At 36.1% G+C, this 13,658-nt stretch overlaps 1 protein-coding gene across 1 annotated transcript in view; it reads right to left on the bottom strand.

Moving 5' to 3' along the window:
• The window catches only part of LOC118749951 (anoctamin-8-like), a gene marked incomplete at its 5' end in the record, with an annotated part of 73,417 nt that extends 61,241 nt beyond the window's left edge, over positions 1-12,176 (bottom strand). The window contains 2 exon segments of the mRNA XM_036484708.1: positions 11,456-11,748; positions 11,806-12,176. Of these exon segments, the coding sequence (XP_036340601.1) occupies positions 11,456-11,748; positions 11,806-12,176 (664 nt within the window).
• Between the last annotated feature and the right edge of the window lie 1,482 nt (positions 12,177-13,658).

A 13,658-nucleotide genomic window follows, 5' to 3' on the forward strand; every position in this document is an offset into this window, starting at 1 on the left:
TCATTGCTTTACTTTGCACTTTAAATTGCTCGTTCAAGTTGTCAATAATTAGAGTTAGATTTGCATTGGTTGCATTTTCTTCTTCACTGCTCTCATCATCACTTGATAGTTTACCGTTGTGTTGTTGGCTTTTTCTATTGAGTCTTGTTTTTGGTGCCATTGCTTCTATGTTTTGATATGTTTTCAAAATATAATTTTATAGGTTTTATGTAATGAACTTTACTATGTTTTGTTAAGCACCTTTTAAAATATATTTCTGTTGGTTTTTGGTATGTCTAGTGTTCTTTGTTTATTGGATTTTCTTCTTTAATTAGCAGCGGAAATTCCTCCTCACATACTGATAAGCGGGTTGCCAGCGAAATTAGATCCAGGAAAATTAAAAACATATGAAGCAAACAGAGTTGCATCTATACGAAGGAAAACAGAGCAGAAGCATTGGAGCCACGTTAAATCAAAAGCAAATCCAGCTGATATAATCATGGGCGTAGCCAGGTAGGGGCAGGGGGTCTCGAGCCTCCCCCCCCCTAACTTTCAAATTTTCCTTATATATATATAAAATAGTACCCTGAAATGCCAGCTTAATAGGGTCAAAGATTTTCATTCGTATCAAAATTAGCAATAGAAACAATCGTAAAACAGACACAAATAAAGTATTTTAAAGAAGATATTCATGTGCTAAAATGCGAAAAGAAATAAAGAGATCATCGAAATTAACTACTCTTGCTCCATTTTTAGACGAAAAAGAGATTCTCAGAGTGGGAGGTAGAATTCAAAACTCTTCGCTTTCATTTGAAGTTAAACACCCTATATTTTTACCATATAATGACCCCATAACATCACTTATTATGACTGAAATTCACATGACCTACATGCAGTCCAAAGGGTCAATTAGCGTTAACGCGACAAAAGTACTGGCCTTTACGTGGTAAACAGTTAGCAACTAAAATTGTACATTCCTGCTACAGGTGTTTTAAACTGAATCCGCGTTCAATACATCAGTTTATGGGAAATTTACCACAGGATAGAGTAACAAAAGCACGTCCATTTGAAAATATTGGTATTGACTTTCTTGGTCCAATAACAATTCAGCACAAAATACGAGGTTCTAGAACAGATAAAGGTTATGTTTGCATTTTTATTTGCTTCGCTAGTAAAGCGGTTCATTTAGAAGTAGTAAGTAGTCTATCAACCGCTGCATTTTTAGGCGCTCTAAAGAGATTTATTGGGCGAAGAGGATGTCCTAAGAAAATTTATTCAGATAACGCGACAAATTTCATAGGAGTAAAAAATAGCTTGAATGAAATATATAAACTTTTTAAAGAAAAATATCATATTAAGCAAATAGATGAGTTTTGTTCGCAAAATGAGATAAAATGGTTGACGATACCACCACGATCACCTCATGTAGGAGGGTTATGGGAAGCAGGTGTTAAAGTAGTGAAGAAACATTTGAAATCAGTTGAAGATTACAACTTTACCTTTGAACAACTGTTATGGCAGAAATAGAAGCTATCATAAATTCACGCCCTTTAACATCTCTCCGACGACCCAAATGACTTACAAGTTTTAACACTATCACACTTTCTTATAGGAACATATCAAAGTATTCTAATTGACAATAAGAATAATTCGACCTATAAAAACTATAGGGATGTGTGGAGAGACGTTCAGAAATTTAGTAATGATATGTGGGAAAGGTGGTCTCAAGAATATTTAAGCGAACTACAAAAGCGATACAAATGGCAGCATCCAAAAACAAATATTAAACCAGGAACTTTAGTATTATTAAAAGATGATAATGCCCCACCTATTGATTGGAAAATGGGTAGAGTTATTGAAACCAAGTTAGGTCCAGATAACTTAGTTAGAATGGTGACCATTTCCGGCAGATTTATTTGAAATAAACGAAAATGAATGTGACATTAGGATTAAGAAATCAAAAATATTATGCTCCTACCTAGCACTAGCTAAGGAAAAAGATCTAAATACTGTAGCTGAAAATAACTATACCAAACAAAAATTAAAATGTAAAATAAACTTTCAATTTAATTTGCCTTTGATGTTAGTTATGATGTTATTCATTCCTTTAATATCATGTACGTAGAAATATAAAAGTCACATATTTTAAAGAATTGTCAGGCCTATTACGATGCACTATGGTAATTTCGTTCAAATCAAGGCAGCTAACAACATAATATTTGTCGGTAAAGGAAAAAATCATTATTACTCCAGTAATGAGCATAATTTTCTGAGGTGCAAGAAATTGTAAAAACTATGGCTCTGTCCGCAATCACATCCTATTTATCGCTCTTCAGGAAAACCTAGTTGCGAGATCGATATACTTTTACGAAAGACAAATTTGTCAGCAGCGTGTGAAATTGGCATCAGTAAGCCTGAAGCATTTTGGGAGCAACTAAATGCAAAAAATATGTGGCTATTTTCTCTTCCGACACCTCAAACATTAGAGGTTAATTGCAACAACAACATTTCAGCAATAGAAATCCGACAACAAGGAATTATTGAAGTACAACAAGACTGCCGAGTGGATTCTTCCGATGTAACATTATGGACCGTTGACGAACCGTCTGAGGATATTTGGTACATAAACCCCAGTGTCAGCCAAATTGCCTGAGCTGAAGTGGTTCAAATTAAAAGAAACTCTCACTTAAATCAAGTTAGGAGATATTCCAAAGATGACAGCAGATTTCAAGTTTGACCGAGGATTCAACTTATGAGTTCAGTCTAGATGACATGCTGTGAGAATTTAATTGGAAGTCAACTATATCAACGATCGCCATCATCTTGTTAGCAGTTTTAATTCTTAAGATAATGATCCGGTTACTAACGTCAAGAACGCCCAGCTTTAACCTATCCACTGCTTATTATTTATGTATACAAGCAACTAGCCAAGCCAAGCAATAGTTTCTGTGCAAGCGATTATCCCTTGGTACAGTCTACTTGCTATTAGGAAGCTATTTAAGTTAAAATATATTTACATACATACATACATATGTACGTAGATACATAGACATTGGAAACGTGTTTCTTATCGTAGGGAACGAGAAACATAAGAAACGCGTCGCCAATAGAAAAGATAAGCGAAATACAATAAGAGATAGTCAAGCGATAAAGGAAATCAATTTTTATCACATGTTTATGTTGCTGTTTGTTGTAGGCATATGTAATACCGTATATATACATATGTGTCAACTAACCATGCGATAGGGGATGATCGAATACAATTGCTTGTTTTAGATATTTAGTTAGGACAACTGGGACACGTTTCTTATCAGTAGCGTGTAACCAATATAGTATGTAAGCACCTAAGATACAAATATATCCATATACATATGTGTATTAGGAATATGTACATATGTATATATATATATATATATGTGTCTGTATAGAAATGTACTGGACAAACTGCGTTTGTCTAGTTAGAGATAGGAATAATTTTAAGTTCTCTATAAATAAAGGCTCCGCGCAATCGGAACGTCAGTGTCCTTTTAATGTAAAGTGATTACAGTTCGCTCTAATTTAACAGTTGTATTAATTTCTTGGGCATGTCAAACATTATCTAAAACATTTCATTTATAATTAAATTATTTTCTTCTTACTTTTTACAGTACAGTTTAAGGAAGCTCCAACATTATGTGAAAACCTTAAGAAAATCCTAAAGTATTTTGTTTGAATTGAAAATTCAGTACAAATTTAAAAAAATCAGGACATTAGCGTACTGATTGAAGAAATGAATAAAATCAGTACAAGAGTTGAAAAATCAGTACTGTACTGATAAAATCAGTACGTCTGGCAACCGTAATCGGTCACCAAATTTGGTGTCACACTTTCGATTGGATTGATATGGATTGAAAAAGTTGTGGAACAAATATTGTTAAGGAAACGATATTCTGCCGAAATCCGCAATAAAATCTGCGTTTTACAAACTTTAGTCCTACAATTGCCACGCCCATTTTTAGGGGTTTTCGCCTTAAAGAAAAATCTTGCCATACAAATAATATACCTGGATAGGTGTTCTATCGAAATCTGCAACAAAATTTAAATTCTTGGAAAAACTTGATGTTTAACACCTTACTAAATATATCTCAACATAAGTTTTGGAAAACAAATTACAAAAAATTGTTTATTCTCACAAAATAAACCATCTCGTCATAAAGAAAGATGTTTTAAATATAGTTCTTGAAAAATCCCGATTTTTTAAACACGTTTTTTATAGAGAATTAAAAAGGGATTACGATGGTATAATTATAAATCCCTACTTTACTGGTCTTCACTATGCAAATCAACTTCAAAAAGTTCAACTGTTAACCCACTAGTAGGCCAATTTTTTTATGAGTTGAAAAATTCAGGAATGGGTGATTTAAGCACGAGAAATCCAAAACTGATGTCCATTTCGATCTGTGACAGTAACTTTTTCCTACAGGGGAGAAAACCCAAGACCGTCTGGAGACGGGCTCGCCGATATACTTACACATATTTTCAGCTTTCTCTTACACAATGTTGACCTACGAACCGGCAATGCCGTCTGCAGACGGTCAAAAATGCAAAACTGGGGTTTTATATGTCGGCAAGCCGGTCTATAGACGGTCTGTGTTCGAAAACAATTTTCTCCATTTCGAATGGTGACATAATTATAAAACTTATATTTAAATACGGTGCTTTTAACAACGAAATCCACCAAATTTTTTTATATCAAAATATTTTTCAAAAGAAAAAATTTCTTTAATTCCGAAATTACTAAATAGCAAGAAATAATTAATTTTAACCGTGTTTTCAAAATCTATAATTCAACTGCCGATTAAAATAAAACGCATTGACATAACGGAATAAAATTTACTTCGCCGTAAGGGTACGATTTTTGTCTAAATATTGTGCCTTACGAATATAGAAAAAAATTATTATAGGTGCACTAAAAAGGTGTTTAGTTAACGACCGTCTGGAAGCGGTTCTGCCTATTAGAGGGTTAATAGCTAAGTTAGCTTTAGGTAAATCTTGACCACCTTAAAAATATAAATATTTAGCCCGTTACTTAGCTTTAAAATGACGTTAAGATGAAGTCTCTACGATCAGCAGAACCCGACATATAACGATTTGAAGAAGTACATGATTAGTCAAAATCACGAAAAATGCAAGCTTTGACAGATCATAAAAAAATTTGAAGCGAATCGGAGACATGACATAACCTTTTTACGAAACCCGTCCGACTTAGAAAAGAATGGCTCATATACACAAAAAATTTCATTAAGATCGTACGAGCCTTTTAGGAGTTTGACCACAAACACCGTAACACGAGATTTTTATATATTATGTATTATATATTTAGATATTCTAAAAGAATGTAACCAGGTTCGTCCAAGTTCTGTTTGTAATTGACGATTGAATAGCGCGATAAAATAATAAGAGTCCTCATTGTGTTGTGTGGAAGGTTACACAGGGATTTTGGTAAGACGAATTCTAAAGCTGCTGATAGACATTTTTTGTGCTGATGACGAATCCGTAAGTAGTAATAAAGTTTACATCAGGTCCAGATTTTAAGAAAAACGAGGTCAAAGTGTCAAAAAAAATCGCGTTTTTTGCAATATTTGAGAAGCTCTAGCAAAGAAAGAAAACGTGATAAAACCTTCCACTTAAGCTTAAATTAAAGCTGGAATTCTCGAACACTGTCCGTGATAATCCCCTTCCTGCACCTGAACCTGATGGTCACTTAAAATCATTTATCGAACAACAAAAAATATTGACAAAAAAATTTTTGTTAAAGTCAGTTTTTGCTGTTTAATAAATGATTATAAGTGACCTTTGTGTAAAGATGCAGGGATGGTATTCACAGGGACAGTATTCTAGAGTTCTAGCTTTAATTTAAGCTTAAGTGGAAGGTTTTATCACGTTTTCTTTCCTTGTTAGAACTTCTCAAATATTGCAAAAAAAACGTGATTTTTTGACAATCTGACCTTGGTTTTCTTCAACTCTGAACCTGATGGAAATTTTATTCTTACGGATTCGTAATGAGCAAAAAATGTCTATCAAAAACAGCTTAAACAGTTATTGAACAATAAAAAATATTGAAAGAAAAATTGTTAAAATTAGTTTTTGCTGTTCAATAAATGGGTCAAGATGCAGGGATGGTGTTTTCAGGGCCAGTAGTCGAGACAGAACAAAGCTGCTGGAGCTGACAGCGTGTCAGCTCAGCTATTCAAGCACGGCGGCGAGGAGTTGATAAGGTCCATGCATCAACTCTTGGTCAGAATATGGTCAGATGAACGCATGCCCGACGCCTGGAATTCAAGTGCGCTCTGCCCAATCTACAAGAAAGGTGACCCCGCCATTCGCACCAACTTCCGCGGGCTCAGCCTTCTAAGCATAGGTTACAAGGTATTATCGAGCGTATTGTGTGAAAGACTGAAGCCCACCGTCAACGAACTGATTGGGCCTTATCAGTGTGGCGTTAGACCTGGCAAATCCACCATAGACCAGGTATTCACAATACGCCGAATCTTGGAAAAGACCGCGGGAAAAGGATCGACACTCACCATCTATTTGTCGACTTTAAAGCCGCTTTTGGCAGCACTAAAAGGAGTTGCCTTTACGCCGCTATGTCTGAATTTGGCATCCCCTCAAAACTCATACGGCTGTGTAAAATGACGTTGAGCAATACTACCAGCACCGTCAGAATTGGGAAAGACCTCTCGGAGCCGTTCCCCACCAAACAGGGTTTCAGACAGGGCGACTCCCTTTAATGTGACTTCTTTAATCTGATGTTGAAGAAGATAATAAGAGCTGCAGAACTGAACTGCTCAGGAACAATTTTGTACAACAGCGTGCAATTGCTGGCTTATGCCAATGACATCGATATCATCGGTATCAAAAACCGCGAAGTCTGTTCTGCCTTTTCCAAGTTGGATAAGGAAGCATAGCGAATGGGTATGGCGGTAAACGAGGACAAGACGAAGTATCTCCTGTCATCAAACAAACTATCAGCACGTTCGCGCCTTGGCACTGTTGACAGTTACAATTTCGAGAAAGTAGAGAATTTCGTTTACTTGGGAACCAGTATTAACACCGATAATAATGTCAGCATGGAAATCCAACGCAGAATCACTCTTGCCAACAAGTGCTACTTTGGACTGAGTAGGCAATTCAGGATTAAAGTCCTCTCTCGACGTACGAAAACTGCGCTCTATAAGTCACTCATCATGCCCGTGCTGGTATATGGCGCAGATGAGGCGGCTCTTGGAGTGTTTGAGAGCAAGATTTTGCGGAAGATTTACGGGCCTTTACGCGTTGGCGACGGCGAGTACCGCAGACGATGGAACGATGAGCTGTATGAGCTTTACAACGACATGGACATAGTGCAGCGAATTAAAATACAGTGGCTCCCCTGGCTTGGCCATGTCGTTCGAATAGACACCGACGCTCCAGCTCTGAAAGTATTCAACTCGGAACCCGCTGGTGGTAGGAGAGGAAGAGGGAGGCCACCACTGGCCTGGTGGAGAAGGACTTGGCTTCACTTGGCGTTTCCAATTGGCGTCAGTTGGAACAGAAGAGAAACGACTGGCGTGCTTTTCTGAACTTTGGCGGTTACAGCGCCAAATAAGAAGAAAAAGATGACGAGAGTTCTAGCTTTAATTTAAGCCTAAGTGAAAGGTTCTATCACGTTTTGTTTCTGTTCTGTTTTGTTTTCCAAATATAACACTTTGAGCTTTTAAAAAAACCTTATATGGAAATTGGCGCATTTGTAGGCGGTTTTTGTTTATATTAACACCTTATAGGAGAGAAGCTCGGCCAAACACTAACATATGTGTAAGCGCCAATCTATTATTATTATTATTATTATCATTATTCTTATTATTATTATTAACACCTTATACTAATATACACTAAGGAATCTTTTATTCCATACCTGAAAAAAAAGAAAAATGCTACCAGATTCACTAGCAGCAAAATTTTTGTTTATTGAAAAAGTAAAAAAAAAAAATTTGAAGTCAGTGAAGTTGGATGAAAATATTAAAGAAAATTCTTGCGCGTTTCCAAACTGCAAGAATTCGGTACACCTGTGCAAAGGTTCCAAAATAAAATTTTTGCTTTTCCGAGGATAGAGCTCGTAATACAATCTAATGCAATTTGGTGACAAATTGCTGACGTAGAATATTTTTAAACGATGTACCGTTATCCATCGAAGAGGGAGGAGGTCGAGTTAAAATGATGCCCTCCAACTTAAAACAGTACCAATTTTTGGGTTCCCGGAATTTTCTGACAATATGTGGCGATGCTAAAAAATATATATACATAAATATAAGCACGAAACTAAGTATGTATTTGTGACAAGAATCATCCACATAAGATGAAAACTACTTCAGTTCGGTTAGTTGTAAAATGCTCTTGGGTTATCGTGTCCAAACGCGTGAAACTTCAAAAACTTATTTTTTGTCAAAAATTTTGAAATGAAACTACCTTCTTTTTGTATCATGATACACGATAACCCAAGAGCATTTTACAAATAACCGAACCGTACCAGAACTGTCTTACTTATACACTTTTCTATAAACAAAAATTTTATGAAATGAATCAAGATACAAAAAGAGGGTAGTTTCATTTCAAAATTTTTGACAAAAAATAAGTTTTTAAAGTTTCATAAATTGTACAAAATTGTGAACTACCGTACCACATTTATAGCAATTAACCAATACATCAGAGGATTTAATGTTGTGCGTGGGAAATGTACGGTTATTTGTACAAGGATGCTTTGGTGGGGATACAACGCATGATACAAAAAGAAGGCAGCTTCATTTCAAAATTTTTGACAAAATGGGGTCAAATTAGCATTTTCGCAAAGGAAAATTTAACTTGTGTTAGGCCATGAGCAGTATTTTTGCGCAAAACTTCTTTCCGCGGTGGTGGCCTTCGGCCGCACCAAAAAAAATAACCTCATCAGTCCAACTCCGGTTACGCCATGCACGGTATTTTTGCGCAAAATCTAACTCCAAATTTACAAAAATGAAGTGCATATTTCAAACCAAAATCTTTGTTTTAAATTAAAGCTTTATCCTTTGGCAAGACGTGCATATATGTATGTTAAACTTTTTTGATTCGGGTCACGCGTTTGGACACGATAACCCAAAAGCATTGTACAAATAACCGAACCGTACCCGAACTGTCTTATACATTTTTCTATAAACAAAAATTCTATAAAATGAAGCTGGAGTAGTTTTCATCTTATGTGGATAATTCTTGTCACAAATACATAGTTCCGTGCTTATATTTATGTATATATATTTTTTAGAAGCGCCACATCTTTATCAGAGAATTCTGGGAACCCAAAAATTGGTACTGTTACAAGTTGCAGGGCATCATTTTAACTCGACCTTCTCCCTCTTCCATGGATAACGGTACATCGTTTAGAGGTTTAAAAATATTTTGCGTCAGCAATTTGTCATCAAACTGCATTAGATTGTATTACGTACTCTACCATCGGAAAAGCAAAAAACTTTATTTTCGAACCTTTGCACAGGTATACCGAAATCTTGCAGCTTGGAAACGCGCAAGAATTTTCTTTAATATTTTCATCCAACTTCACTGACTTCAAATTTTTTTTTTTACTTTTTCAAGAAACAAACATTTTGCTGCTAGTGAATCTGGTAGCATGATTTTAGCTAAATGTCATAAATATTCTCATTTTCGTTGTTGGTGTTTCCGACAGGGTAGGAGTGTCAGTGTTCGTTGAGAACGAAAAATGACACTGAAGATGGCACAACGCCGAAACCGGTTTGTCTCCAAACCAAATTTGACAAGGGATGACGGAAAATCGTTCCACATTACATCAAATGTCATAAACTTGTTAAAAGTCAAGTGGTCGGCAACAACAACGAATGTCAATAAATGGCACTACCTTCTATTTTAGTATCATGATTACGGTGACCATATTAACTAACGTAAAATAAAGGAAATTTTTCTCAAAATGATTTGGGAATACGTACATACAGCTTGTATGATGAAAGTACCTTACCCATATCGTAATTAAATCAAATATTTATCAGTTAATTATATTATTTAATTGTACAAGTTCCGTGCTGTAGCGAAACATGAAGCCAAATCTTTTTCAAGGACTTCGCAATCCTTTGTTACCAAAATGCGTTTATCATAATTCATACTGCGCGACGAAGCCAGCACACAGTGGTTCAAAATTGGAATATAATGTTCATAATACACCGTAGCCTTTTCAACAAACTTTTACTAAAAAGCAAACAAAATTATTTTGGTGCACATTTTTTATAACATTTCAAAATCTTTTTTGTGTATTTTTTTGTTTTGGGTGAACCATGATAAAAACACTAGAACGTAAAATCATTCTCTCAATTCGTCGGCCATGATTTTTTTCTGACGTTTTCAAACATTTTAGAATCATATAAAATTGAAAATAAAAAAAAATTAAATTGTTCACGATTGTTGTTGTTTGAGATTAAAAATGAGAATGTGTGTGTGACATTGAGTTCGAATTTTAAAATTATATTGCTGGCAAACGTCAGACTGCCTCTCAATGATTTTACCTTGCAATGTTTTTATCATGGGGTGAACCATACGATTGTTTTCAACTAGTTTCTGTTATGTAACATTTATTAACTGGAACAGGAGAATACATTTTCTTCAAAACTGCTACTTTTTCTGCATTTTGCACAAACTAATTTTATTTAATCAAATAAAAATTCAGAAATCAGGCTCAACTGGTCTATTGCAAATATTGTAACCTTTCATAAAAAAAAAATTAAATTAATCAAGTGAAGTGAAAAATGCAGGCTTCGGGGAATTACGAACACTAAATGCCAGTTTTGAACCACTGTGCAGTAGGAGGTTTATTGTTCTCTTTCAGTGGAACTGGAAACTCAGCGTGCAAGATGATCCTGGGCACAACTTTCCCTGTGCTTTATAGATTGTACAAAGATAACTGATTAAATAGAAACCCATAAGTGGGGTGCGAAACAAACTGGCGAAGGTTTTCATTATGTTTTATAAGGGACATTTTTATTTTTCATATTCTGTGTTTAAAAATTTACCTCTGAAAAATGCAGAGCCGATTTGAAGGACAGTTTAAGAAATAAAGGACAAAAGGCGTCCTTTATTTTGAAAAAAATTAGAAAGGACAGGGGGTTAAAATACAGGACTGTCCTTTAAAATAAAGGACGGATGGTCACCGTAATCATGATGCAACGTATGAACTGGAAGCTTATTTTATAATTGAAGCTAGTTCATTTTAGCTCTTTCATAAATTTTGTTAATCGTACTACTTTATATATTTCATAATTCAAGCAATGTGAATAATAGTACATCTGTTCTCTAATGCACTGCACTAAAAAATTGTATGTCCTTACTAAGACGAACATGCACGAATCTCTGGAATGCGTACAGATTGTAAGTGAACGATGCTTTATGTACTTTTTAAATATACCTTATAAAGTGGTCTAGGAGGTTCAAGTAATTCAGGTGGCGTCGACAACGTACCCCAACGAAAGGCTAGTTCGACGGAGTATCGTTTCCACGCTTCCAAATACAACGAAGCCCATGCTACATTGAAGAGAGAGAAAAAGACATGTCCCATATCTTGCGCTGTTTGTCCTTTAGCCCACAATGCTGCATATAATATCGTTCCAAAAACAGCTGGAAGTCCTAAGGCGAACGTGTAATGTCCCAACCAAGCAAAGTACAGGGCCACTTTCACACCAAAGTATTCTGCAATGTCATCTAATAGTAAAATTAATCAATAATTTTGATATAACTGTAAGAAAATAAGTAAATTACCAAGCGGTTGCGGAGCAAAAATCTGCCTCACCCAACTGCTTTGCAGCAGGGCCAAGGATCTTGTTTCGTGTAGCGGGAACATCTGCACAATCAGGCCGGTTTCTTGCCAAGCAGCCACGATGCTCTGTCCTTCGGCTACGGTTGACCGTCCTTGTAACGCTTCAATGTCTGTTTGACCAGCGCGGAGGCCTTGTAACACCTGCAGGACGAGCCATTGTCGCTCTTGTGAGGTGAACAGGGCATTACTTCCGTCTTCGGTTTTTAACTGTTGAAAACAATGGCTTTCGCGTGTCGTGAATTCACGTAAGGCACCTCCTAGGTCAGGACGCAATCGTTTCGGTAGGCGTGCTTCTTCTGCGGCTTTGAATAAACTAAAAGGTAAATACATAATGAAATGAGTGTAAGCAAATCAGCGGAATATAGTATTGTCTTAGGCTACGATTACTGTGCCTGCGTATTGTACTTCAAACATTTGTGGATCATATTGCTGAGTCAGCGTATTTGTTCCGACGATCGAGCGTGGATTGATGACACATGCAAAACACTCGTAATGGCTTGCACTGTTGCTTAAAGTATGGCGCCACATAAGGCACACTTGGCGCTTGCTAGTACAAACGCAAGATCGGGTGACGAGCGATATGGGTCAGCGCATACTACACGAGTGACCAAATTAAATAAAGAATGAATGTAAATAAGGGGAAATAGCTTAGGGAGAACCAAGCAATGTGATTGGTTACTCATAGTAAATAAGATATTTTATAACTAAACTATTGTAATAGATTGTAAGCATGTTGTAGTATATATATCGGCGATGAGCCGAGGAATAAACGTTCTTTCACTCAACTCCCTTTGACGTGTGTGAATCACAAACGAGCGTAATACGCTTGAGCAAAGCAGCCGGAGGGCTTAGAATAATACTCAAACCATTACAAATTTAATACCAAATATTACATGGCGGTCCTGCCAACCGTTCAGGGAACAAGTCTGATAGGTTTTGAAAGAAGAACTTAGGTCCTGATGACAAACATTACATTACAGAGGTGAAAAGAGTCTAAATAATGACATCGCACGGTTAAAACCAAATTAGCTGTCCAACAAAATGGAATGTTTTCATGCTTCTTTGGAAACTGTAAAGAATGCTTGGAGGAATATTTCTCTTTCCTAGAGGGATATTCCAAAGTATAAATATCAGTCTTTTGCTAGCCTAACTCACGCCCTTCTAATTCCTTTGCACTCTGCACTAGGAAATATATTTCCCTTTTGCATACATGTTCGTCTGCATTACATAGCAACAAACTGTGGAAAGATGGGTGGCACTCAAACAAAGGAGGAAATTGTTAACAACAATAACAACAATGCGGTCGCAGCAGTAGCATCCGCTTCACTGCAATTTGATATACCCACGAAACTAATCATTTTAGTACTATTAAAACTTAATGCGCATTATAAAAAATATATAAAGAAACATGCGTATAAGAGCGTAAACAATAATGTATAGCATGAATCAATTTTACTATAAATATTACATTAGGGGTATTCTCCAAATCTTGCAAAGCCCTTGCACGTAGCACGGATTGGATGGATTGCATAACTTGCAAACACGCTACAACAAAATACATGGGAAGCAACATTTCCTATCGCTGCAAAATATGCAACGTCGAAACCCATGTATATATTTTGCAAAATAGCATAGCAAGATAAATGCGTCCCTATGCTAGTTGTTTTGTTGTTGGAATTGCTACATATTTCTCTCATTCCTCGCATCTCGCTCACTTCATTTTTTTTCTGTCCCTAGTTGTTGTATTTGATACATAATTTCGCTGCGTGCTACCCATGCATGCTGCCACTTTGCA

This window comes from Rhagoletis pomonella, unplaced genomic scaffold (genome assembly GCF_013731165.1).
Source record: "Rhagoletis pomonella isolate Grant_MI unplaced genomic scaffold, Rhpom_1.0 Rhpom_scaffold_00093, whole genome shotgun sequence".
Classification (NCBI taxonomy): domain Eukaryota; kingdom Metazoa; phylum Arthropoda; class Insecta; order Diptera; family Tephritidae; genus Rhagoletis; species Rhagoletis pomonella.